General features: G+C 54.8%; 2 protein-coding genes across 4 annotated transcripts in view; both read left to right on the forward strand.

The window, feature by feature from the left end:
* ENO2 (enolase 2) overlaps positions 1 to 6,787 on the forward strand; it is an 8,203-nt gene extending 1,416 nt beyond the window's left edge. For both annotated transcript variants that reach the window (XM_070620588.1, XM_070620586.1), the window contains exons 2-12: positions 192 to 291; positions 756 to 851; positions 1,003 to 1,061; positions 1,371 to 1,440; positions 1,909 to 2,042; positions 2,266 to 2,488; positions 3,572 to 3,769; positions 4,792 to 4,993; positions 5,268 to 5,376; positions 5,517 to 5,575; positions 5,885 to 6,787. In XM_070620588.1, coding sequence (XP_070476689.1) covers positions 192 to 291; positions 756 to 851; positions 1,003 to 1,061; positions 1,371 to 1,440; positions 1,909 to 2,042; positions 2,266 to 2,488; positions 3,572 to 3,769; positions 4,792 to 4,993; positions 5,268 to 5,376; positions 5,517 to 5,575; positions 5,885 to 5,954 — 1,320 coding nt within the window. In that variant the 3' untranslated portion in view covers positions 5,955 to 6,787. The remainder of the gene's footprint in view (positions 1 to 191; positions 292 to 755; positions 852 to 1,002; positions 1,062 to 1,370; positions 1,441 to 1,908; positions 2,043 to 2,265; positions 2,489 to 3,571; positions 3,770 to 4,791; positions 4,994 to 5,267; positions 5,377 to 5,516; positions 5,576 to 5,884) is intronic.
* Positions 6,788 to 11,087: 4,300 nt separating this feature from the next.
* On the forward strand, positions 11,088 to 23,874 carry ATN1 (atrophin 1). 2 transcript variants are annotated; one of them, XM_070620584.1, is made up of 10 exons: positions 11,088 to 11,395; positions 16,566 to 16,759; positions 16,901 to 17,038; positions 17,190 to 17,303; positions 18,008 to 20,046; positions 20,254 to 20,476; positions 20,856 to 21,552; positions 22,451 to 22,594; positions 22,943 to 23,123; positions 23,319 to 23,874. In XM_070620584.1, the coding sequence occupies exons 2-10, from the start codon at positions 16,733 to 16,735 to the stop codon at positions 23,350 to 23,352; spliced, it is 3,597 nt and encodes a 1,198-aa protein (XP_070476685.1). In that variant the 5' UTR covers positions 11,088 to 11,395; positions 16,566 to 16,732; the 3' UTR covers positions 23,353 to 23,874. The 2 variants fall into 2 exon arrangements, with proteins under 2 accessions (XP_070476685.1, XP_070476686.1); XM_070620585.1 differs by having other exon boundaries at positions 18,011 to 20,046.
* Positions 23,875 to 23,941: the final 67 nt, after the last annotated feature.

Consider the following 23,941-nt stretch of genomic DNA (forward strand, 5'->3'; position numbering starts at 1 on the left):
CTTCTCCTCTCCCCATGTTGGGGGTGGGGGGGATCCCTTCTACAGCCGACAACTGCAGCCAGCTCCTCCCCACCCCCTACCCACTGCAGTAACCTCTTTCCCATCCCGCCCAGCCTCTGGCCCCTCCCACTGATCTCAGGCTCCACCCTTCTAAGCCTCTTATCGTTCTGCCTCCTTCCCTTCCACCCAAGGAGATCCCAGCCATCATGTCCATAGAGAAGATCTGGGCCCGGGAGATCCTGGACTCCCGTGGGAATCCCACGGTGGAGGTGGATCTCTGCACTGCCAAAGGTAATGAGCAGGGCCGGGGCCTTCTCACTACCGCCATGCTTGATTCCCAGTGGGGATGGGGTGCTGGGCCAGGCTCAAAAGCCTGCATTGTGGGGGTTGGATCCTCCTTGTCCAAGGGAGCCTGGAGAGGCAGGTCTCTGCGTTCTGGTTTAGTGTATGAGACATGCCCTGCCTCTGCACGTCTGTGTGTGCACCTGTGTGTGTGTGCATGTGTGTGCTGCCTGCAGAGCTTCATTTCTGTGGGTTCCTACTTGTGCATGTGGGACCTCAGTGGGGTGGATGAGGAGGCCACTGCTTGTACATCTGCCTCTGTGTGTGTGCATGTGTGTGTCTGTGTGTATGAGGGAGCAGTGTGGGAGAGGATTGGATGTGGCAGGCTGGAGTTTAGAGCTGGAAGGCTGAAGGAATCCCTGGTCCCTGTGGCGTCCTTCTCCCTCCCTTCTCAGTTCGTGTTCCTCTCCCAGGTCTCTTCCGGGCTGCAGTGCCCAGTGGAGCCTCCACTGGGATCTATGAGGCCCTGGAGCTGAGAGATGGGGACAAACAGCGTTACTTAGGCAAAGGTAAGGCCCTTTCTCTTTTCCAGGCTCTCTCACCGCTCAATTTGATATTCCTGTCTCACACCAGTCCCCAACCCTCTTCCTGCAGCCTTTCCCCCTTTTCCTTCTGGCCCCTCCTGGCATGACCCAGTCTGGCCTCTCTGCCTCTCCCCAGGTGTCTTGAAGGCAGTGGACCACATCAACACCACCATCGCACCAGCCCTCATCAGCTCAGTGAGGCCCGCTCTTTGCTGGGGGTGGCAGGACCAGGGTCCTGGAAGGAATCCTGGATTAGGGGAGGAAGAAGAAGAGGGAGAGAGGCCCACCTCTTGGGGATCATGGTTACCAAGGGAAGGGTGGGGAGAAGACGCCTTACTGACCCCTGCTCCCGTGGGGGTTCATGTCCCCTATTCCAGATAGGCTGCTGTCACAGGAACCTGGTTGGACCCTGGCTGGATGGGAGCCTGTGTATGGAGGGGGGCAGGCTCCACCTTAGGGTCCAGCCTCCGTCCTGGCCCTGGGTGATGGCGGCTCTGCCCACAGGGTTTCTCTGTGGTGGAGCAGGAGAAGCTGGACAACCTGATGTTGGAGTTGGATGGGACTGAGAACAAATGTAAGCAGGGAGAAAGTGGGGAGGTGTGAGGGTAGGAACATGTGGAGCAGACAGACCTGAAGGAGCCAGCGCTGTGGAGGCTTCCTTAGGAAGGACTGTCAGAGGACTAGCCCTTCTTCCATCTTCCTCCCAAAGCCAGAGCAAGAGAAGATGAGTTTAACTGCGGTGGGAGGGAGTGACATTAGACAGAAAGAACTTTGCAGCATAAAAAGGTGGGAGTTGGCAGGAGATGCTCTGTGGTCTCAGAGATGTTTAAAAATAGGTGCAGCTCACTGCCCTATGCAATCACCTCCTCTCTCCCTATCCCCTTTCCCTGCTATTTTCAGGAGAGGATGGATGAAATGTTGCAGGAGTGGAGAGGGAGGAGGAGGTCTCCTTTACTGGCTCCTTTTGGGGAATATAGGTGGAGGCAAGGGCTAGAAGAGGAAGGGACATTTTTGCTCAGTGCCTTTGTCTCTAATCTCCTAGCCAAGTTTGGGGCCAATGCCATCCTGGGTGTGTCCCTGGCCGTGTGTAAGGCAGGGGCAGCTGAGCGGGAATTGCCCCTATATCGCCACATTGCTCAACTGGCTGGGAACTCAGACCTTATCCTGCCTGTGCCGGTGAGCCTACCTGCCACGCCTGTGCCTCTCCCAGGGGTGGGGTGGGGGAGCATGAAACCTTGTGAGGTTGATGAGAGAAAAGTGAGTGGGGACAGCTAAAGAGAAAGGATGGGGACCTGAGACCCTGACTCTGGGAAGCTGGGGGAAGTTTGAGATCTTGGGTTAACACTCCTAGGGACAAAAAGGGAAGTGCTCTGTGACTTTTCTGTCCTGTGGCTCCCAGGCCTTCAACGTGATCAATGGTGGCTCTCATGCTGGGAACAAGCTGGCCATGCAGGAGTTTATGATCCTCCCAGTGGGTGCTGAGAGCTTTCGGGATGCCATGCGACTTGGGGCGGAGGTCTACCACACACTCAAGGGGGTCATCAAGGACAAGTATGGCAAGGATGCCACCAATGTGGGAGATGAAGGTGGCTTTGCCCCCAATATCCTGGAGAACAGTGAAGGTGAGGCCAGGAGCCCCATTCCCAACTCTAAGTCTCACTCCATCCTGGGGCATCAGGAAGGACCACACACTTCACTAAATCCTAAGGAGTGTTGGTGGATGGTCCTTGAGCTAACTCCAAGAGGTACGGGTTCTTGGAGTGGGTTGCAGAGGGACTGCCAAATTCACAAGTAGGCCTGCGAGGACAGTCTTCATCTGCCCAGCCAGCTCTGTTAGCAACTGTACATTCTCACTGGTGCCCCTTGGAATGCTGGTCTAGGTGACCTGTGGGCTGAGCCATCCCGGCCTTTACTCCATAGGATTCACAGTTTGATGAGACACACCAAACTCCAGGGATCCATTCCAAATCTACCCGATTCCCACTCCAACCTCTTAGGCCTCTAGGATCGCTTATTTTTCTCTGCCCTGGGAGAAACTGTTCTAGTGAATAGAAACAATACAGGTCGTGATTAAAAGTTAAGGTTCTGAGGCCAAATTATCTGGATAGAACCTTGAAGAGTTACTGGCTAGTGATCTTTCTTACTTACCTTCTCAATGCTTCATCTCTCTTATCTGGAAAAGGGGAATAATACAGTATCTACCTCATAGCATCACTGTGGGGATTAAATGAGATCATATAGTCATGCGTCATTTAATGATGGAACATGTTCTGAGAAACGCGCAGTTAGGCGATTTGGTCTTTGTGTGAACATCATAGTGTGTACTTACACAAACTTACATGATGTTGCCTACTACACATCTCAGCTATAAGGCACAATCTTATGGGACCACTGTTGTATATGTGGTCTGTCGTTGACCAAAACATTGTTAGGCAGCACATGACTGTATAGATAAAATGCTTGGGTGACATAGTTAGCCCTCAATAAATGATAACTATTAAAAAAACCCTATTATTAACAGAATTCCATTCCTCTGCCTTCCTAGAAGAAGGCTTGCTCTTCCCAGACATGGGGGTAACCCCAACAACAACCTTAGCCAGACGTCTCCCCAGCAGGTCCTCGACCTCTGCTCTGATTTTCTTTCTGTCCCTCATTCCTCCTTGCCCACCATTCCTGCTGATAATCTCACTGTATTCCATCCCCAGCCTTGGAACTGGTGAAGGAAGCCATCGACAAGGCTGGCTACACAGAAAAGATCGTTATTGGCATGGATGTCGCTGCCTCAGAGTTTTATCGTGATGGCAAATATGACTTGGACTTCAAGTCTCCTGCTGATCCTTCCCGATATATCACTGGGGACCAGCTAGGGGCCCTCTACCAGGACTTTGTCAGGGACTATCCTGGTGAGAGCAAGGGGTATGGACGAGAGGGCAGGGGGAGGGGTGGGGGCAAGCAGGGATGTGTTGGGGCAACTGTGGACTTTTTGGGGCACTGAGTCAGATGTTGGGTGGAGGGGAGCTAAGAAGAACCTGAGAACCCGTGATGGGGTGCAGGAGCCTCCTGCAGACCTGGGCTTTGTATGTAGTGTACATGTTCAGGTTCCTGTGATCAATCTGTTCTATCTGCTTCCGGTCCCGTTTAAAGTCATGGGCTCTGAAGCTACTGGGGTCATGGGGAAGGCTTTGGAAGGAACCAGGGATGGTGAGAGGGTGACTGAACATTTGAATATTTTTGATTGATAAAATTGTGGATGCTCAGTGGAGCTGGAAGTGATGTGTGAATAAAACAGAAGGCTGAGGGGGACTGAATTTCTCTCTCCAAGACTCTTGAGGGCTTTTACCCCTGGATGGAGGCAGTTGGTTTCCATCTTCCTGAAACAGAGCAAGAAAAAAATAGACATAAATTCCAGAATGAAAGATTTCCATTAGTAATGAGGAAGGGCTTCCTAGTAATGAAAATAGGAAAATGCAAAGATCGATTGTGAGAAAGGTTCTAAATGCTTTTTTTAAAAAAAAGTTTTATGAAAGAATCTAGATAAGAATCAGTTAAGGGGGGCCAGCCCATGGCCAAGTGGTTAAGTTTGCACTCTCCGCTGCAGCGGCCCAGGGTGTCGCCAGTTTGGATCCTGGGTGCGGACGTGGCAGTGCTCATCAAGCCATGCTGAGGTGGCGTCCCACATGCCACAACTAGAAGGACCTACAGCTAGAATATACAGCTATGTACTGGGGAGCTTTGGGGAGAGGAAGAAGAAGAAGAAAAAAAAAAGACTCAGGGCAGGCTTATTTGGAGGGGGTGAGGAGAAGCAAGGATGAGCAGGCTCAGTTAGCCAGGGAAGCTGTCCGTTTCAGGGAATCAAAGGGGGTTGTTCCTGCCTGATACATAGACCACAGGAGGATCAACAGCCCCCTTACCACTCTCCCTGCAGTGGTTTCCATTGAGGACCCATTTGACCAGGATGATTGGGCTGCCTGGTCGAAGTTCACAGCCAATGTAGGGATCCAGATTGTGGGCGATGACCTGACAGTAACCAACCCAAAGCGTATTGAGCGGGCAGTGGAGGAAAAGGCCTGCAACTGTCTGCTGCTCAAGGTCAACCAGATTGGTTCCGTCACTGAAGCCATCCAAGCGTGAGTGCCTTCTGGCCCTCTCCTACTCAGCCTGTTTCTGCAGGACCCCTCTTGGAAGTGCTCCCAGCCTAATCTTGCCCACAGATGAGAGGAGAGCAGGGAACCTGGAGTCACCTTCATAGCTCTCTTAGTTCTGCTCCCTCCACCCCTGATTCTCTGTTCCCCTCCCAGACAGCTTCCCTCCAGATGTTTTGTGACACAGACCCAATGTTGGGGCTGGGAAGAGAGTGCCCACTGTGAGGGGCCGGGGGTCAGTGCTGGTGTATGGATACAGGTGCAAGCTGGCCCAGGAGAATGGCTGGGGGGTCATGGTGAGTCATCGCTCAGGAGAAACTGAGGACACATTCATTGCCGACCTGGTGGTGGGGCTGTGCACAGGCCAGGTGAGTGCAAGGGAGATCTTTGTGGAATTGGTGGGTCTCTCCTTCCAGGGGTTTGAGGATATCAGGGGAATTTCAAGGGAGTATAAGTTTTAAAAATGAAGGGGCAGCCACTGAGCTGCTGATCTTTTGGGATGTTTCAGATCAAGACTGGTGCCCCGTGCCGTTCTGAGCGTCTGGCTAAGTACAATCAGCTCATGAGGTGAGGGAACCTGGGACTGGGAGCCTAGGGCCCAGAGGGTTAAAAGCTCTGTTTGCCCCCTGTTCTGTCTCCAGGGCCCAGGGCCTGGAGAACAGTAGATATCCAGAAATAGTTGTTTTTGAAAGATGAGTTTACTGATGGCCTGATTGATGGATCCCACAGGTCATGTGGGGAAGCCAGGGAATGCCCATGCTTGGGCCAGGACACAGGAGCAGGTGGAGTGAGGGACTTGGAGGCTGTGGGCTTCCTGGGAAGAGAAGTGGATCCTCCTGCTTCCCTGACATTTCCTTTCTGGCTCCTCTCTCTCAGAATTGAAGAAGAGCTGGGGGATGAAGCTCGCTTTGCAGGACATAATTTCCGCAATCCCAGCGTGCTGTGATCCCACTATTTTCCTGGAGACTTGGAACCCTGCTCCTGTCCTCCTGGAACCTCTTCCTGTCCTGCTCTGTGATATTTCACTCCACACACCCCGGCTGACCTGCTGCGCCTTGGCTTGTCCAGCCCCTGCTGTTTCTGCTCTCCCCCTCTCTGGGTTCCACACTCTCCACTTCTCTTTCCTTTCTATTCTCTCCTCAAAAACTGGCTGTGAGACTGAGGATTATAAGGGGGTCCATGGAAGAACGATCAGGGTCTGTGACTAGAGCATCAGGGTTAGTTTTTGAGATGTTCGGAGAGGGGCCACGTGTCACTTTTGCTTTGTACTGGTTCCACGTTACACATGAGCCCGGAACTGCGTAGTGCTGAGGTGGAGGGGGGTGCTGGCTGCATGGTCATGCCTAGCCTAAGACTTTAGTGTATTAGTCATTCATTTATTTATTTTTTATTCATCCGGTTAATTAACTAATCATTTCCCCGTAACTCCAGGTCGAAAAACTGGCCTGACTGGAGGGGACTATGCATCTGTATTTCATGTGGCTGTAGATTCTCAGATTGCCTGGGGCAGGAGGTCTTGCTGGAATGGGAAGGGTAACAGAAAAGGGCCTTGATGGCAGTTCCTATGTGTGTGCCAACCCTTACCTGAAGCCTGGCTCAGTCCAGAGGTGGGACTGTGTGCCTGGCGGCTCTTCCCTGATAACTCCCCCAGCCTTAGCTTCCCTCTTCTTCCTGCAGCTGCACCATAACAATGTCTCACTCCCCTGTGCCATGTTCCACAGTGGCCACCACCTCTCTGCTGTTGAAATGAGCACCACCATTAAAGTCTGAATCACAGTACATTATTGTGTCTGAGGAGTCTTACTCTAGTCCATATGAGGGGAGAGAAGATGGAACACCTGGAAGTTGGTCAAACTGGATAGCAGAGCTGGGGAAGGCATGAAAAGAGGAAGAAACTGAACAAACATAGCCAGGATGATGGCACTGCCTACTCCACCCTGGCCAGGTGGGGACCACGTTGCCTCTGCCTGCTCAGCATCAAGCCTGGCCCCAGGACCCAGGTGAATTAGGGATTCTTAACCCAGGGTCCAAGAATTCCTGAAAGTATCAAACATTTTGTGTATATGTGCATTTTGGGGGAAAGGGGTCCAAAGTGTTTTCCAATTCCCAAAGCACCTTGACCAAAGAAGGTATAAAGCTGTGGACTGCAGCAGCTCCCATCCTGGCCTCTTGAAAAGAATTCTGGCCACTTCTGAGATGGAACAGCACTGCATGGGCATCATCCCCTGCAAGATGTGGAACTGGGGAGGGAAGAAGGTACTGGGGGGTATGGAGGAGTGCCTGACTGAGTCTTCCAGCAAACTAGTACTCAAAAGGCCCCCTGGCTGGGTCAGCCTGCAAGTAGGGTGCCAGTGTGCAACTGGAGACCCATTATAACTCTTCATCTCTGGTAGAGCCCCAGCATTTAGATGGGAATCCAGGAACCATCTGAGAGAGAAACCCCCTCACAGTGCTTGGATACCAGGGCAGAATCCAGCCATAGGGGCTGCACATAGGGAACTGTGGCCACTAGAGGGAGTCAAGGGTCTGCAGGACACCATACTGCTCCCCCAGCTAGGGGTGGGGAGGGAGGCATTTCAAAGGTTGCCCTCTATGGGCCTCCCACTGTTTCTACTCTGAGTTCTGGTCCTGTGCTCCCTCTGCCATTCTGCCCAGCTCCAGGACTAGAAAGATTCCAGTTCTTTAGGGGCAGGACCCATTTCTCTGCTTGTCTTCCTGTGTCGCTGACACCTCAACCATTTTCAGTTCAAAGAGTTTCTTGCCCCCTCTCTGGCCTCTTAATTTCAGTGTGGGCATCTCATCTTTCCCTTCTCTCCCATGTCTCCTGGCACCCCTTTGTGTTTCCCTTGGGGCACACCGTACTTTTCTCTGTGCCTCTCAGTTTTCTCTGGGGTCCATTATATCCATCTTTCTTCAGTAACTCCTGGACTGACCAGGACTATTCTGGTTGGAGCCGCATTTCCTAACCTCTGCCCTTTCCCTGCTGCTTGCTAGGTTGCCTTCTCTGGCAGCCATGCCCCGCCTCAGGTACTGGGTTGGATTGGGTTACAACTAGCTCAGCCTGGGCCTCCCAGGCCCCCTCTCTCCACTTTCCCTTTGTGCCGTTGCCTAGAGACCAGTGGTTTGTGGGGGGCTGGGGCCCAAGAGGGAGCTGGGGTGAGGGATGGTGGGGTGTGTGTGTGATGTTCTCTGAAGCTGAACTGTGAGCCTGGCCCTCAGGTAGGGGAGGAATTGGAGGGAGTAGACCCTAGCTTCTATTCTGACTCCTCCCATTCCCATTCCTGTCTCTGTCTAAATTTTTCTTTTAGGCTCAGATATGTCACCATTCTAGCCCATCGCTTAGTGGTTAAGAAATGAGGGAGAGGGGTGGGCCCAGCGGTGTAGTGGTTAAGTTTACAAGTTCTGCTTCTGGGACCTCGGGATTTGTAGGTTCGGATCCTGGGCATGTAGCAGACCTACACGCCGCTCATCAAGCCATGCTGTGGTGGCATCCCATATACAAAGTAGAGAAAGACTGGCATGGATGTTAGCTCAGGGACCACCTTCCTCAAGCAAAAGAGGAACATTGGCAACAGATGTTAGCTCAGGGCCAATCCAATCTTCCACACACACACACACACACATACACACAAAAGAAATGAGGGAGAAGAGCTGAGCCTGGAAGAGACTTGGGAAGGGCCTGGGTCAGGGCCCAGTGGGAGACTGAAATGAAAAGTGCAGAAGGAGAGGAAATGCACCAGGGAGGGGAAGAGTCTTGGAACAAAGTTAGGGGTTTGGAGAAGGAACAGGGCTGTCCTAAGGCATTGAAGAAGGGGAGGAGAGGGGGACACGGGGGGATGGAGCTGGCCTGGTCTCTAGAAGGCCCTGAGGGATGAGGAAGGTGGGCATGGGGTGGTAAAGTGAGTGCCAACCAATTCAAGAGACTAAAGAGTACTGATTCTTTCCTAGGCCTAGGAAGCCTTGTTACTCAGATTCCCCAGTGCTTTAGAATCCATTTAGAGCTTTAGGGTATTTCTAGAACACAGCAGAACCTGGCTCAAGGAAATATGAGGCAAAATCTGAGTTGCTACAGAGCTAACCTCCTTCCTTCCCAGAAGGCTGGGGGGATCCTGCCATTCAGGGCCCATCCTTGACCTCTAGCTGACCTGGCCCCACACATGCCCTACCCCCACCCTAAATCTGGAAAACTATTGAGGGCTCCAATCCAGGCTCCAGCTCCAGCTCTTCCTGTTTCCCAGCCTGCCTCCCTCCCATTCTCTGGCCTTCCCAATCTCAGCTGCCAAAAATCACCCAGTGCCTCCTTGGTGTCCTTTGTCCTGGAGATGTTGCTGCTTGGTGTGGGGCCAGGGAGAGAGCCCAGAAGAAGACACTGGTGGTGGACTGGTGGGGGTGCTGGCTTCATGGCTGAAGACTGAGAATGGCTGGCAGGCTGACAGAGTCACAGGCTGCCTGGAGAGCAGTGGGGGGAGAAGGAGAGGCCTGCAGACTGTGGTGGGGATTGTCTCCACATTAGAATGATTGGGCTTGGGGAACCAGGGCACTCAGGGATTTGGCTCCACACTGAGCTTAATCCCCACCTGGCCCCTTCCCTGTGGCCCAAGGTACCATCAGTGATGGCTTCAAACAGATTTGAGAAGTAAAATGGAGACACCACCAGACAGAAGGGCCTGAGAATGGCGTCCCATTCCTATAAATTAATCCCTTACCTACACTGGGGCTTGCCCTCCCCATTTTTATCATTTCCTTCTACTGTTTTTCCTTCCCATCTCCTCTCTTGTCTTCCCCAGCACTGACCTTCCCTCCTCCATATTGCCACCAAAGGCCTTGTTCATCGTACATTTTCCTCTAATCTTCTTTACCCAGCTTACGCTGCCCCCATCTCATTCTATCTACCTTGTCTTGCCAACCAAAACCCTCCTTAGCTCTCTTTGGAAACCCCCCACCCCCAGAATCCAGCCATCTCTGTGTCTTCCACCCTCCTTGCCCACTCAGAACCCCAGCCTCCCCCTGGAATATGCATCTGGCCCCACCTCCTTCATCCCTTCTTAAGGCTCCTCATGTTTTCCCTTCTTTCTCCACACTGACATCTCTGGATTTGTCTCTCCTCAGCTTTGTTTCATCGCCCCCAAATTCTTATATTGCCTATTCTTTTCCCAACACCAATCACCCCCAAACTCTTTACTCTTCCAGAAACCCCATTCTCCTATACATCTCCATCCTTTCAGTTTCTTCCCCTCCTTATGACCCCAAACTTCCATCCCATTCTCTCATAACTGCCCCCCAAACCTCCCCCGCTACATGCCTGCCACAGACACTGTCACCCCAAGCTTCTTTCGCCTCCTTGCACACACCTCATGGCCCCAAAAGCCCCCATGTAGCTCCATCTTTCCAATCTAACCCCATTATCCCAATCTCTGCCACTTACCCACAACCTCCCACCTCACCTCTGCCACAGACTCTGCCCCCACACTTCCCCAGCCTCCCCTATATCTGCTCTGAAAACCCACAGCCCCTCCTACCCAGCCCTCTCCGGCGCCAGGCCCGCGGGCTCCCCACATTCCGCCTCGGCGAACCCTTCCCCGCGCGCCGGCCCCCCGGCCTCGGTCTCGGCCAACTCGCGCAGCGCCGCCCCCTCTCCGGCTCCCCCTCTCCCCCACCGCCCCCCCGCAGCTCGCCTCGCGCTCCCTCCCTTGCGTCTCCCTCCTGGCCCCTCTCTCCCGGTTCCTCCGCGCTCCCTCCTTCTCCCTCTTCCTCTCTTCTCCCATCCCCCTCTCCCAGGCTCCCTCCCTCCGCCGTCCGCTTTCCTGTGCGAGTCGCCGGACGCGCCGCCCAGCCAGCCCGCAGCCCCGCGTCGGGCCGGGGCCTCGGGCCGGGACCCGTTTCAGGGGGACCGCTGGCCTCGGGGAGGGGCTAGGAGGGGACGCGGGGGACGACGGCCCGGGCAGGGCGGGGGCCGCGGGCGGAGGCCGCCTAGGGGGCCGGGGCCGCGCGAGTGCGGGCTGCGCCGGGCGGGCGCGGGCGGCGGCGGGCAGAGCCGCGCGAAGGGCCGGCCGGGCCGCGGGGGCGAGCGGCGCGGCGGGGGCGGCGGCGGCGCGGCCTCGGCGTTCCGGGCGGCCGGGGGAGGCGGCGGGCCTGGGGAGGGGCCGAGCGAGAGCGGCGGTCGGGATTTGCTCCGGGGGGCGGGCGAACGATCGGGGCCAAGTGGGGGGAAATAGGGGGATGGGGGCCGCCCTCCGGGGGGGTCGGACCCGCCGCCGTCGCCGTCGCGGCGGCGACTGAAGCCAGGAAGAGGAGAGGGGGGCGGGGGAGCGGCCGCCGCCGCCCCCCGGAGGCGCCGGAGCCCCGAATCCCGCTCGGAGCCAGCCAGCCGTCCCGAGCTACAACCAGGTAAGATCTGCTACCGCCCGGGCCTCGGGCCCGCCCGGGTTCTGGCCCGTGGCTCCCCACCCCCTCCCCCACCCCTCCCAGTTCCCCCTCCCGCCGTGGTCGCCGCCTCCATTTGTTATTTTCCCGATCCGGTCCCCCCACTGCAGGCGCTGCCTGGTCTGAGGCTGGGGGCTCAGGGGGTGGGGCCGGTTCCCGAGGAGGGATGGGGACCAGGGCACCGGGAGGATCCGGAAGGTAGGGGGAGGTGGGAGGGTCTCAGGAGGAGAGCTGATGGGGCAAGAGCGGGACCCACGGGACCAAAAGAGGAACGCCGAGGTGGAGGGTTGGCGGAGGAAAAACGGGGCATGCCCATGAGGGGGCTTCGGGGTGAAGGTAACAAGGAACGGAGAGATGGCAGCGAGGTGGGGCATGAGGGGTCCAGGAAAACCCCAAAGGCCCGGAACCCGGGTTTCAGAGCCAGGTTCTATACCGGGTACTTAGGTATGGAACGAAGAGGGAGATGGGGAGGGGTGTGGTAGGTGGAAAGAGAGGGGATTGTAGCTGATGAGGAGAAGGGAACCTGGGGAAACCGAGGCTCGGAAAGGGCCAAAGAGAGGGCCGCCTTTGAGAAGAACTCGAGGTGTTCCCGGGTGGAAGTTGAGGGTGATGCCTTTGTGACTCAATTTTCTTTCCTCTCCTCCAGGTCACTTCTGGCCTTGTTTTTCCAATTCCAGACATAGTTACTTCTCGGAGAGGGGCACACTGGGGCGCGGTAGCGTGGGTCCTTCTAAAACTAATGAGATGGAAGAAAGGAGAGTTAGGGAGAAAGGGTTTCTGGAAGGGTGGAAACAGAGGAGAGCATTGGGCAATCTTATAGGCACTCCAAGTTGTGATCTCTACCCTCAAATCCTCAGAGTACCCACTGCCCCTCTAGCCATAGTTTCCATGGGGGGCGGGGGTCTTCATTACTGTTTTGAGCTCAAAGATTTCCCTTTGTTCATGGGCGTATTCCTCCTGGGGTAGGTACTCTTAAGCTCCCTTCCCTGAGGGTGCTATAGGAGGGTAGGAGTTGCTTTGGCAACTGGAGGGGGAGTGGCTGGCAGATGGACCCCTGGGATGGACTCTTGAGGGGCAGGTTCTGCCATTTTGTTGCCATGGCAGTGATCCTGTGGGATGTCCAGTCGGTGGGAGTTCAGAATATTGAGCGGACCTCAGCCTTTGGGTGTGTCCTTGGGACTGTTGGCTGGGTTCTGCAGGAAGTTTCTGGTGCCGCTGGTGGACAGGAAGTTCCCCAGCAGGTCTACCCCTTTCCATCCAGCAGTCTGTTGGAACAGGTAGACATGTTACTTGTAGGTCATAGGTATTTCTCCAGGTCCCTCCGCCTAGGCATGGTGGGAGGATGGAAATGCTCCTCTTGAAGTTATACCATCTTTTGGTAGTTCTTTCTGGCCTCTACCTCCCTTATTCTTAGAGATTTTTTTTGCATACAGTAGTCTCTTTGCTTCTTTGCACTGATATTCTTCCCTTTTCTTAAACTTGAGTCTCCCTTCTCCTCTTTCCCAGACTGTTGCCACGGTGACCCTTTCCCTCAGCTAACCTTCGACCTTTTATTTCCCTGACCTTGTAGGAATGGCTGGACTTCCCACGCCCATCCCAGGTGAGGGTGGCCCAGGGGTGAGGGCTGTGGAGCAGCCTGGTGCAGTGGAAATAGTCTGGAGCAGGAGCCAGGACACCTGGGTCTAGTCCTGGCTGTGCCTCTAACTGTGATCCTGGGCAAGTCACTTCTCTTTCTTTGAACCTCGGCTTCTTTGTAAGATGAAGGGGTTATAGATATGATTTCTGAGGCCCCTCTGACAACCCTGGATTCTAAGAAGGCTTAGGCCAGTCCATTGTTATCTGCTGGTCTGGGCTGCATTGTTATCTAGGAGTCACTTTGGACTGGTTTGTGAGTCTGGCAGGTCGGAATGATGATGGGGGCTGGGCCAATGATCCTGAAATTCACCCTGCAAGCCCTTCCCAGAAAGCCTTGTGCCTCGATTGTATTCCCTCTGACATCCTTCTTGTCTCTCTCCCCCTTAATTTCTTTTTTAAAAAATTTTTTAAATTAAAAAAAATTTTTTTTAAGGTTTATTTTTTTTCCCTTTTTCTCCCAAAGCTCCCCGGTACATAATTGTGTATCTTTTTTCTTTTTTTTTTTTTTGAGGAAGATTAGCCCTGAGCTAACTACTGCCAGTCCTGCTCTTTTTGCTGAGGAAGACTGGCCCTGAGCTAACATCGTTCCCATCTTCCTCTACTTTATATGTGGGACGCCTACCACAGCATGGTGTGCCAAGCGGTGCCATGTCCGCACCCGGGATCTGAACTGGCGAACCCCGGGCTGCCGAGAAGCAGAACGTGCGAACTTAAGTGCTGCGCCACCGGGCCGGCCCCATAGTTGTGTATCTTTTAGTTGTGGGTCCTTCTAGTTGTGGCATGTGGGATGCCACCTCAGTGTTGCCTCATGAGCAGTGCCATGTCTGTGCCCAGGATTCGAACCGGCGAAACCCTGGGCCGCCAAAGCGCAGGGTGCAAACTTAACCACTTGGCCACGGGGCCGGCCCCAGTAACCTTTTTTTTTTTTTTTTTGAGGAAGATCAGCCCTGAGCTAACATCTGCTGCCAATCCTCCTCTTTTTGCTGAGGAAGACTGGCCCTGAGTTAACCTCTGTGCCCATCTTCCTCTACTTTATATATGGGACGCCTACCACAGCATGGCTTGCCAAGCGGTGCCATGTCCACACCCGGGATCCAAACCGGTGAACCCCGGGCCGCTGAAGCGGAACGTGTGCACTTAACCGCTGGGCCACTGGGCCGGCCTCCCCCTTAATTTCTTTTCCTGTTCCTTCTTAGAGACTCCTTCCGTATTTCTCACTTTTCTACCTCTCCAATCTGGTCTTTATCGTTTCCTTTTGCAGTAAGGCAATGAAGGTGAATGTCTGGAGTATGTTGCCAGGTAGAGTAGGTGCTCTATAAATACTACTCATAGCAACTGGCTCTCAGGGCAAGACGTTGGGGAGCTCAGCTTGTTGGTGCTAAACCATGCCCCAAGATCAGAAACACCTATGCAACCCAGCTCTAACTCTTTCTCTCCCCCTGCCACTCCTTATTCGCAGGATTACCGACCCTTTTATGACTGCTTTTCTCTTTCAAAGCTACTCCTTGCTAATTTTATCAGATTTCAGCTGATTTAAAAAGTTGAGGAGGGGGAGAGGCACACTGCGATTGCTCTGTTCCTCAGGTGCATTCCTGCATTGCTTTGCCCTTTTGGATCCCCTAGCCCTGACTGACTTGGTGAGCAGGTTTGGAGGGAGAGATGGGCACCCTCCTCTAGAGGGGCCCACACCAGTCATAAGTAGTCATCTTTGTTGTGCTTTTGTTAAGGTGGTTTTTCCCCTTATGTTGGGTCTTGTTCTTTCGATTTTTTGGGTTGACGCTATTTTAAAACCTATCTACACAACCACTTAAAAATGTGGTAATAGTTGTATTTGAAGAAAAATGGCTGGTTTACTGGGCAGAGCATCAGTTGTAACTTCAGAAGACCCGGGGCTCTGTCCCAGCTATTTTGTGACTCTAAGTAAATTGTCATTAAGTTTCCTGGAAAGGTTAGGCTCACCCCTCACTGCCTGCCTCAGTAGGGTTGAGTGAAAAGTAATTACTCTGTATTCCTTGGGAAGAATATGCTATAGAATGTGGAAATGCCATTTACCGAGCCAGGCCGCCTAACTCAGAATTGGTGGGTAAGTTTACAGTGTTCCCACCCAGGCCAGCAGCACTTCATTCAAGAAGACCTACTGAAGTTAGTGGGTTTAAAGGGCAATAACGAGAACCGAACAGAACGCCCGTATATACATGACGTCACTGGGGGATACGGAAAGGAAGAAAACAGTAAGAAGATACTGTTTTTGCTCTCAGAAGATCTTATGGTCGGTAATATGGAGAGACGTGACACTTAGCAAGAAGTACAAAGAAGTGCAGATGAGAACAGCTGACCATAGTCACGCCCTGCATAACGCCATTTCAGTCAACGACGGACCACATATGTGATGGTGGTCCCATAAGATTAGTACCATAGAGCCTAGGTGTGTAGTAGGCCGTACCACCTAGGTTTGTATAAATACACTCTATGATGGTCACACAACGACGAAATCACCTAACGACGCATTTCTCAGAACGTATCCCCATCATTAAGTGAAGCATGACTGTATATAGATATATAAAGATATACATAGATAGATATAGATAGGCTGTGAGGAGGTGTGTGTCCCTGTCTAAGCCAAGTGGGAGGATAGGCTTACAAACTTGTAAATTTGTACTGTGTGCTCACTGATACTCACTGATTCAGTTGATACAGTGAAGACCCTGACTTTTCCTCTAGCCTCAGGGAACCCAAGCCCAGAGAGGGGGCTTTGTCAGGCTCTCAAAAACGAAGTTCTGCTCTTTGGGCATACCTTGGGCTTGTAGCGCTGTGTGCCTTTGCACTGTAGAATAGGACATTCTTCTAGCACCTACTCTGACGTGAAGAAAGACTCTTTCCATATCTCTGGGACTGATCTAGACCTTTTCAGAATTCTCCCCACCAACTTCTGAGAGGATAGCAAAGTATAGAAGAGCGAGCATGGGCTTTGAAGTCAGGGAGTCTGATGCTGTCATTTATTCCTCACTGTATTCATCATGTGAAGTTGGCCAAGTCAGTCACAATCTTTGAGCCTCAGTTTCCTCACCTCTGTAATGGGAATAATAAGAATACTTACTTTCCAGGGTTGGTTGTAAATAGTAAGTGAAATTGTGTGTGTAAGGGCTTGACATAAAGAAGATCCTCAGTAAATTACTTAATACTTCAGCTCCACTTCTTTTGCTCCTTTGTAAGGCTGTGGAATTCGTGTGCACACTGACATTTCCTAGGGATCATGAAGGGTAAGAGAGTGTGATCTCCTGAAGTGGAGCTCATCGGGACATCTGAGTTTTCTGCAGAGTCTCCTCTTGTAGATGGCTGGGGTGGCCCAAGGGCAAGCCGGCAATGTCTTACGGAGCCTGTACCTCTTGACCCAGATGCCTAGGAGTGGGCCACTTCCTCAGCCCCTTGACAAGCACAGTAGTATCCCTTTCAGACTCTAGTCCCCAACTGGGAGACTCTGATGATCTTTTTCTAACAGGCTTCGCTGAAGACAGATCCTGCAAGTTCCAGGTACCTACGCTGGAAACTTGGAGATCCTGCTTCCTGCTTCCCAGGCCACAGCTGTGGGGAACTTGGGGTGAAGCAGAGAAGTTTTTGTATTCAGCTGCCCAGGCAGAGGAGAATGGGGTCTCCACAGCCTGAAGAATGAAGACACGACAGAATAAAGACTCAGTGAGTAACAGCTAAAATGAAAGACATGAAAGATTAAGGGAAGCTAAGGGGAAGGGCCTGGAGAGGGAGAATAGAAATAAGGCACATCAGAAAGTTAGGTGCAATGTAAAAAACTGCATTATCTGCCTCCTTCTCCCTCAGATGTCAATGAGGAGTGGACGGAAGAAAGAGGCCCCCGGGCCCCGGGAAGAACTGAGATCGAGGGGCCGGGCCTCCCCTGGAGGGGTCAGCACGTCCAGCAGTGATGGCAAAGCTGAGAAGTCTAGGCAGACAGCCAAGGTATTCTGTCCTCAGGTCCTCCCACAGGATGCCCAGGCACTGGGGCTGAGGCTGTATGTGTGTGTGTTGTTGGGGAACTTCCTGTCCGGCAGAGGGTAATGGTGGAGGCTTGGGAGGTGTAAGACAGGAATTTTCTCTTTCTCTCTAACAGAAGGCCCGAGTAGAGGAAGCCTCCACCCCAAAGGTCAGCAAACAGGGCCGGAGTGAAGAGATCTCAGAGAGTGAAAGTGAGGAGACCAACGCACCAAAAAAGACCAAAACTGAGGTGGGAGACCCTTGCAGCCATCCTGATCCATTTTCTGACCATTCTTTCCCCCAAACTTCCTTTCGCTCACAATTTCTACTTTAATCTCACCTGGCATATGAGAGAAAAGTCATATCCTAGTGCTGATGAACGTAGCCCTGTCTATAAGATGTCAGACAGATCTTTAGGGCTTTGGCCAGACCACCAGATGACCAGGCAGGGCCGAAGGGCACTGAAAGAGTGTGGGGGATTCTAGTCTCTCCTTTTCTAGGTCCTGATTTTCATGAAGGGACTGGGGAGGAGGTTAAAGGTGAGAAGTCTTAGTGGAAAGAACACATAAATCCTAAGGAAAATGCAGAAGTGGTCTTTTTAAGAACCAAGGGTTTCTAGGATGCTTAGTTAAAGGGGAAAATGACATGAGAGGAGGGTGGATATGAGCTAGTGGAAGACTGGGATTTGGTTCAGCTGTAGATGGGGAGAAGGTGCTTGAGATGGACACTTAAGGAAGGAATAAGGTTTTACAAGGAGGGAAACAAGACTGGCTGCTACGGAGCAGCGGAGAGTAGGGGAATCCCCAGATGGCAGCGGGGTGGGCTTCAGCAGGAGTATTCCTCACGTGATGGTACAGTGGATGTGCTGTGAGGGGGAAATGATTTTGTGCAAGGGAGGCCCCAAATCTAGGGGAAGCAAGAAAAGGGAAAAATGGCCCTCCGTTTTCTACACAGCAGGAGCTCCCTCGGCCACAGTCTCCCTCGGATCTGGATAGTTTAGATGGGCGGAGCCTCAACGATGATGGCAGCAGTGACCCTAGGGATATCGACCAGGATAACCGAAGCACGTCCCCCAGCATCTACAGCCCTGGAAGCGTGGAGAACGACTCTGACTCCTCTTCTGGCCTGTCCCAGGGCCCAGCCCGCCCCTACCACCCCCCTCCACTCTTCCCTCCCTCCCCTCCACCACCAGACAGCACCCCCCGACAGCCAGAGCCTGGCTTTGAACCCCATCCTTCTGTGACACCCACTGGATATCATGCTCCCATGGAGCCCCCCACATCTCGAATGTTCCAGGCTCCTCCTGGGGCCCCTCCCTCTCATCCACAGCTCTATCCTGGGGGCACTGGTGGAGGAGTTTTATCTGGACCCCCAATGGGTCCCAAAGGGGGAGGGGCTGCTTCTTCAGTGGGGGCTCCTAGTGGAGGTAAGCAGCACCCCCCACCCACCACCCCCATTTCAATATCAAGCTCTGGGGCAGGTGGTGCTCCCCCTACAAAGCCACCTAACACTCCAGTGGGTGGTGGAAATCTACCCTCTGCTCCACCACCAGCCACCTTCCCCCATGTAACACCAAACCTGCCTCCCCCACCTGCTCTAAGACCCCTTAACAATGCATCAGCTTCTCCTCCTGGCCTGGGGGCCCAGCCACTACCTGGGCATCTGCCCTCTCCCCATGCCATGGGGCAGGGTATGGGTGGACTTCCTCCTGGCCCAGAGAAGGGCCCCACTCTTGCTCCCTCACCCCATCCTCTGCCCCCTGCTTCCTCCTCTTCTACCCCAGCCCCCCCAATGAGGTATCCTTATTCATCCTCTAGTAGTAGTTCTGCAGCAGCCTCCTCTTCTAGTTCTTCGTCTTCCTCTGCCTCCCAGTACCCAGCTTCCCAGGCATTGCCCAGTTATCCCCACTCCTTTCCTCCCCCAACAAGCCTCTCTGTCTCCAATCAGCCACCCAAGTATACTCAGCCTTCTCTCCCATCCCAGGCTGTGTGGAGCCAGGGTCCCCCACCACCTCCTCCCTATGGCCGCCTCTTAGCCAACAGCAATGCCCATCTAGGCCCCTTCCCTCCTACTGGAGGCCAGTCCACTGCCCACCCACCAGCCCCAACACATCACCATCACCACCAGCAACAACAGCAGCAACAGCAGCAGCAGCAGCAGCAGCAGCAACAACAACAACAGCAGCAACAGCAACAGCAGCAACAGCATCATGGGAGCTCTGGACCCCCTCCACCTGGAGCGTATCCCCACCCCTTGGAGAGCAGTAGCTCCCACCATGCACACCCTTATGCCATGTCTCCTTCCCTGGGTTCTCTGAGGCCATACCCACCAGGGCCAGCGCACCTGCCCCCACCTCACAGCCAGGTGTCCTACAGCCAAGCAGGCCCCAACGGCCCCCCAGCCTCTTCCTCCTCTTCCAACTCCTCTTCCTCCTCTCAAGGGTCCTACCCATGTTCACATCCCTCTCCTTCCCAGGGCCCCCAAGGGGCGCCCTACCCCTTCCCACCGGTACCTCCAGTCACCACCTCCTCGGCTACACTTTCCACGGTCATTGCCACAGTAGCTTCCTCGCCAGCAGGCTACAAAACAGCCTCCCCACCTGGGCCCCCACCGTATGGAAAGCGAGCCCCGTCCCCAGGGGCCTACAAGACAGCCACCCCACCCGGATACAAGCCCGGGTCGCCGCCCTCCTTCCGAACGGGGACCCCACCAGGCTATCGAGGTGCTTCGCCGCCCGCAGGCCCAGGGACCTTCAAGCCGGGCTCGCCCACCGTGGGGTCCGGGCCACTGCCGCCTGCGGGGCCCTCGGGCCTGTCATCCCTGCCACCACCGGCTGCAGCCCCTGCTTCAGGGCCACCCCTGAGCGCCACGCAGATCAAACAGGAGCCGGCTGAGGAGTACGAGGCCCCCGAGAGCCCAGTGCCCCCGGCCCGCAGCCCCTCGCCCCCTCCCAAGGTGGTAGACGTGCCCAGCCACGCCAGCCAGTCAGCCAGGTGAGCAGCCAGGGCAGGTGTGGCGGGTAATGGGGACCGACGGAGAGCGGGAGCATACACGGGAAGGGCCTGCCGTTCGTGTGCTGTTCAAAGATCTCACATCCTTGCCTTGCCCTCAGCCTGCGGGGCTGGTTTTGGGGCAGGGTCACCGGGGGCCGCTCGGGCAGCTCGCAGAGGCTGAGCGAGCGCTGCCTCCGCGCCCGGCAGGTTCAACAAACACCTGGACCGCGGCTTTAACTCGTGCGCGCGCAGCGACCTGTACTTCGTGCCGCTGGAGGGCTCAAAGCTGGCCAAGAAGCGGGCCGACCTGGTGGAGAAGGTGCGGCGCGAGGCCGAGCAGCGCGCGCGCGAAGAAAAGGAGCGCGAGCGCGAGCGAGAACGCGAGAAGGAGCGCGAGCGCGAGAAGGAGCGCGAGTTGGAACGCAGCGTGGTGAGTGCGTCACCACGTGCGCCACCCTCCTGGCCCGCCCTCTGCGCCGCGCAGGGAGGCTCGAGTGGTGGGGGCGTCATTGCGCCACCAGTCTGAGAGGAGGAACTACTGCGACCCAGAAAACGGAGACCAAAGGATTCCAGCGGGAGGAATCGTTGCGTTCCTGGGTTGGGGGAAGGCAAGCTCAGGCCAGACTACCCTGTGCATCGTAGGGAGAGGCAATATCCAGGAGAAGGGGGTAAGGGAAGTTCCTGGAAAGTTGAGTTCCAATATCCTGTGGCATTTTGGTGTTCAGCTTCTGAGACAAATGAGCAGCTTGGGACCAGCCACCTCTTTCCAGATCTGCCCTTCTGACTTCTCTTCTTCCTGTATTCCACAGAAATTGGCTCAGGAGGGCCGTGCTCCAGTGGAGTGCCCATCTCTCGGCCCAGTGCCCCATCGCCCACCGTTTGAGCCGGGTAGTGCTGTGGCTACAGTGCCCCCCTACCTGGGTCCTGACACTCCAGCCCTGCGCACTCTGAGTGAATACGCCCGGCCCCATGTCATGTCTCCTGGCAATCGCAACCATCCATTCTACGTGCCCCTGGGGGCTGTGGACCCGGGGATCCTGGGTTACAATGTCCCGGCCCTGTACAGCAGTGACCCAGCTGCCCGGGAGAGGGAGCGGGAAGCCCGTGAACGAGACCTCCGTGACCGCCTCAAGCCTGGCTTCGAGGTGAAGCCCAGTGAGCTGGAACCCCTGCACGGGGTCCCTGGGCCGGGCCTGGATCCCTTCCCCCGACATGGGGGACTGGCTCTGCAGCCTGGCCCACCTGGCCTGCACCCTTTTCCCTTTCATCCGAGCCTGGGACCTCTGGAGAGAGAACGTCTAGCGCTGGCAGCTGGGCCAGCCCTGCGGCCTGACATGTCCTACGCCGAGCGTCTGGCAGCTGAGAGGCAGCACGCAGAAAGGGTGGCAGCCCTGGGCAATGACCCACTGGCCCGGCTGCAGATGCTCAATGTGACCCCCCATCACCACCAGCACTCCCACATCCACTCCCACCTGCACCTCCACCAGCAGGATGCCATCCATGCAGGTGAGACTTTGACTTCCTTGCCTTGGCCTGTTGGGGCCACCTTCCCCCCCCGCAAGTGATTGGGCTCTTCTGTTCCTCAGGCCAAGACGACCCTCCGCCAGTGTGGCATGACCCTCCTGAGATCACTGCCCTAATCTTTGCCTCCCTGTCATCCCCCAGCCTGTCTCCTCATACCCTAGTCTTGCTATAGAGACTAATTCCCCAGTGTGGCCCTCTTCAGAATCCAGCATCCCATCTGTGATAAAGGCCCAGTGGGAAACCTTTGAAGGAACACCACCTTTCTACCCTCACAGCCCCTCTCCCCAAGCCCTTTACATACCCATTTTCTTACTCCTCTGGGTTCAACTCTATTGTTGTTTCTTGCCATCTTATCCTCCCCTCCTAGGTGGAGGTCTTTCATGTTCCTCCCCATCTCTACATCTTTGACTTTCCAGAAAGAGCCATGTGGCTTTGGTTGTGGGTATCATAGGTGATAATGAACTTTACTTACTCTCCTGTCACTATATTGGTTATTGTCCAGAACACTGTCCAGTCTAGCCTTACAAACATGTTCATTCCAGGCTTCCTTGTGCTTTCTCTCTTAACCTCTCTCTTTCGGTCTCCTTTCCCAAACTTCTTATTTTCCATCTCCTCTAAGCAGCACTCTTCTCTTTTTACTTTTTCTCAGACCCCTTTGACAACTGTAATGTGTCCTCTGCCATCCATAAGTCCCTACTGCAGTAGGGTCTTGTCCTGTCCATTCCCTAGGCCCCTAGGTCTTCCATTGTGCCTCCGTGTTCCATTCTGGATCTCCCTGTGTTTGCCCATCTCTCTTCCCAGGCTTGGATCCCTGCACCCAAATGCATGGTTTCCCCCAAACCTGCCTTCTGGTGACACCTTCCTCTTCTCTACCCTCCAGCCTCTGCCTCGGTGCACCCTCTCATTGACCCCCTGGCCTCAGGGTCTCACCTTACCCGGATCCCCTACCCAGCTGGGACCCTCCCCAACCCCCTTCTTCCTCACCCTCTGCACGAGAACGAAGTTCTTCGTCACCAGCTCTTTGGTAAGGATGGAGGTTGGGAGTGGGGAGGGTCTAGTGAAAGCAGGGCAGAAAGGAGGAATTTGGGTGGGATTGGCCTAGTTGGGCTTGGGGAGGGATGAGGAGGTGCCCAGAGGAAATAGGAAGGGGAGTAGGAGGGCTGAGGCCTTGCCCCAGAGAGGCACAGGTTTTAGTGCCAGGCTAAGAGGGTTGAATTCCAACTCCCGCACGGGCAACTTGCAGGACTGGCTGTTAACCTAACCTGTTTAGTCTCCGTTTCTTCTGTATGTAAAGCAGCTGGCCTCTCTTCTGGTGCAGAGTAAGTACTCTGTACCCCTTCAGTCACGTGCCCCCTGCCCTTCCTGCCCACAGCTGCTCCTTACCGGGACCTGCCAGCCTCCCTCTCTGCCCCGATGTCAGCAGCTCACCAGCTGCAGGCCATGCACGCACAGTCAGCTGAGCTGCAGCGCTTGGCGCTAGAGCAGCAGCAGTGGCTACACGCGCATCACCCACTGCACAGTGTGCCGCTACCTGCCCAGGAGGACTACTACAGGTACTACGGGTACCCCTCACCGGGAGGGAGGGGACGTGAGCTCAGCCAGCTTGGCAGGGATGTGGGCATGGTACAGCTGGGCACTTGGCTCCTGGGGGAGGGAACCCTTCTTCCACTATCCTGCTCTGTGAGGGGTGTCCGGTCAGGGTCAACCTCAGTCCCTCATGTCTCTGCTCTGTACCTCCTCTTCCCTAGTCACCTGAAGAAGGAAAGCGACAAGCCGCTGTAGAACCTTCGATCAAGAGCACCCATGCCCCTGCATCTGGACCTTGGGGGCCTCCCTCCAGGCCTACCACCCAGAGCCGAGGAGGGGTGCTGCTCAGTTGTAGGGCCTCAGCAGCCGGGCAGAGGGAGGGAGGAAGGGACAGATGGAAGTCCAAGGCTCCTGTGGTGTGCAGCGCGGTGGGGAGGTGGTGGGGGTGGGGGCAGAAAGCGCACAGTATCTTGGACCAGGTCCTTCTCCCTTGTCCCCCTGCTTTCTTCCTCCCCCCATGCTCATCCCTCGGTGGCCACCGCCCCTCCCCCACCCCGTTGGTGTGATTATTTCATCTGTTAGATGTGGCTGTTTTGCGTAGCATCGTGTGCCGCCCCTGCCCTTCCCCAGTCCCTGTGTGCGCGCCCCCTCTGCGATGTAGCCCCTTGCCCCTCCCCCACATCAATAATTTATATATATAAATATCTATATGACGCTCTTTAAAAAACATCCCAACCAAAACCAACCAAACAAAACATCCTCACGACTCCCCAGGAAGATGGCTGTGACTGGTTCTTTGCGGGCAATGGGGGCGGGCTTGGGATGGAGGTGGGGGTCTCTGCGC

The sequence above is a fragment of the Equus przewalskii genome, chromosome 5, assembly GCF_037783145.1.
Source record: "Equus przewalskii isolate Varuska chromosome 5, EquPr2, whole genome shotgun sequence".
In the NCBI taxonomy this organism is placed as follows: Eukaryota; Metazoa; Chordata; class Mammalia; order Perissodactyla; family Equidae; genus Equus; species Equus przewalskii.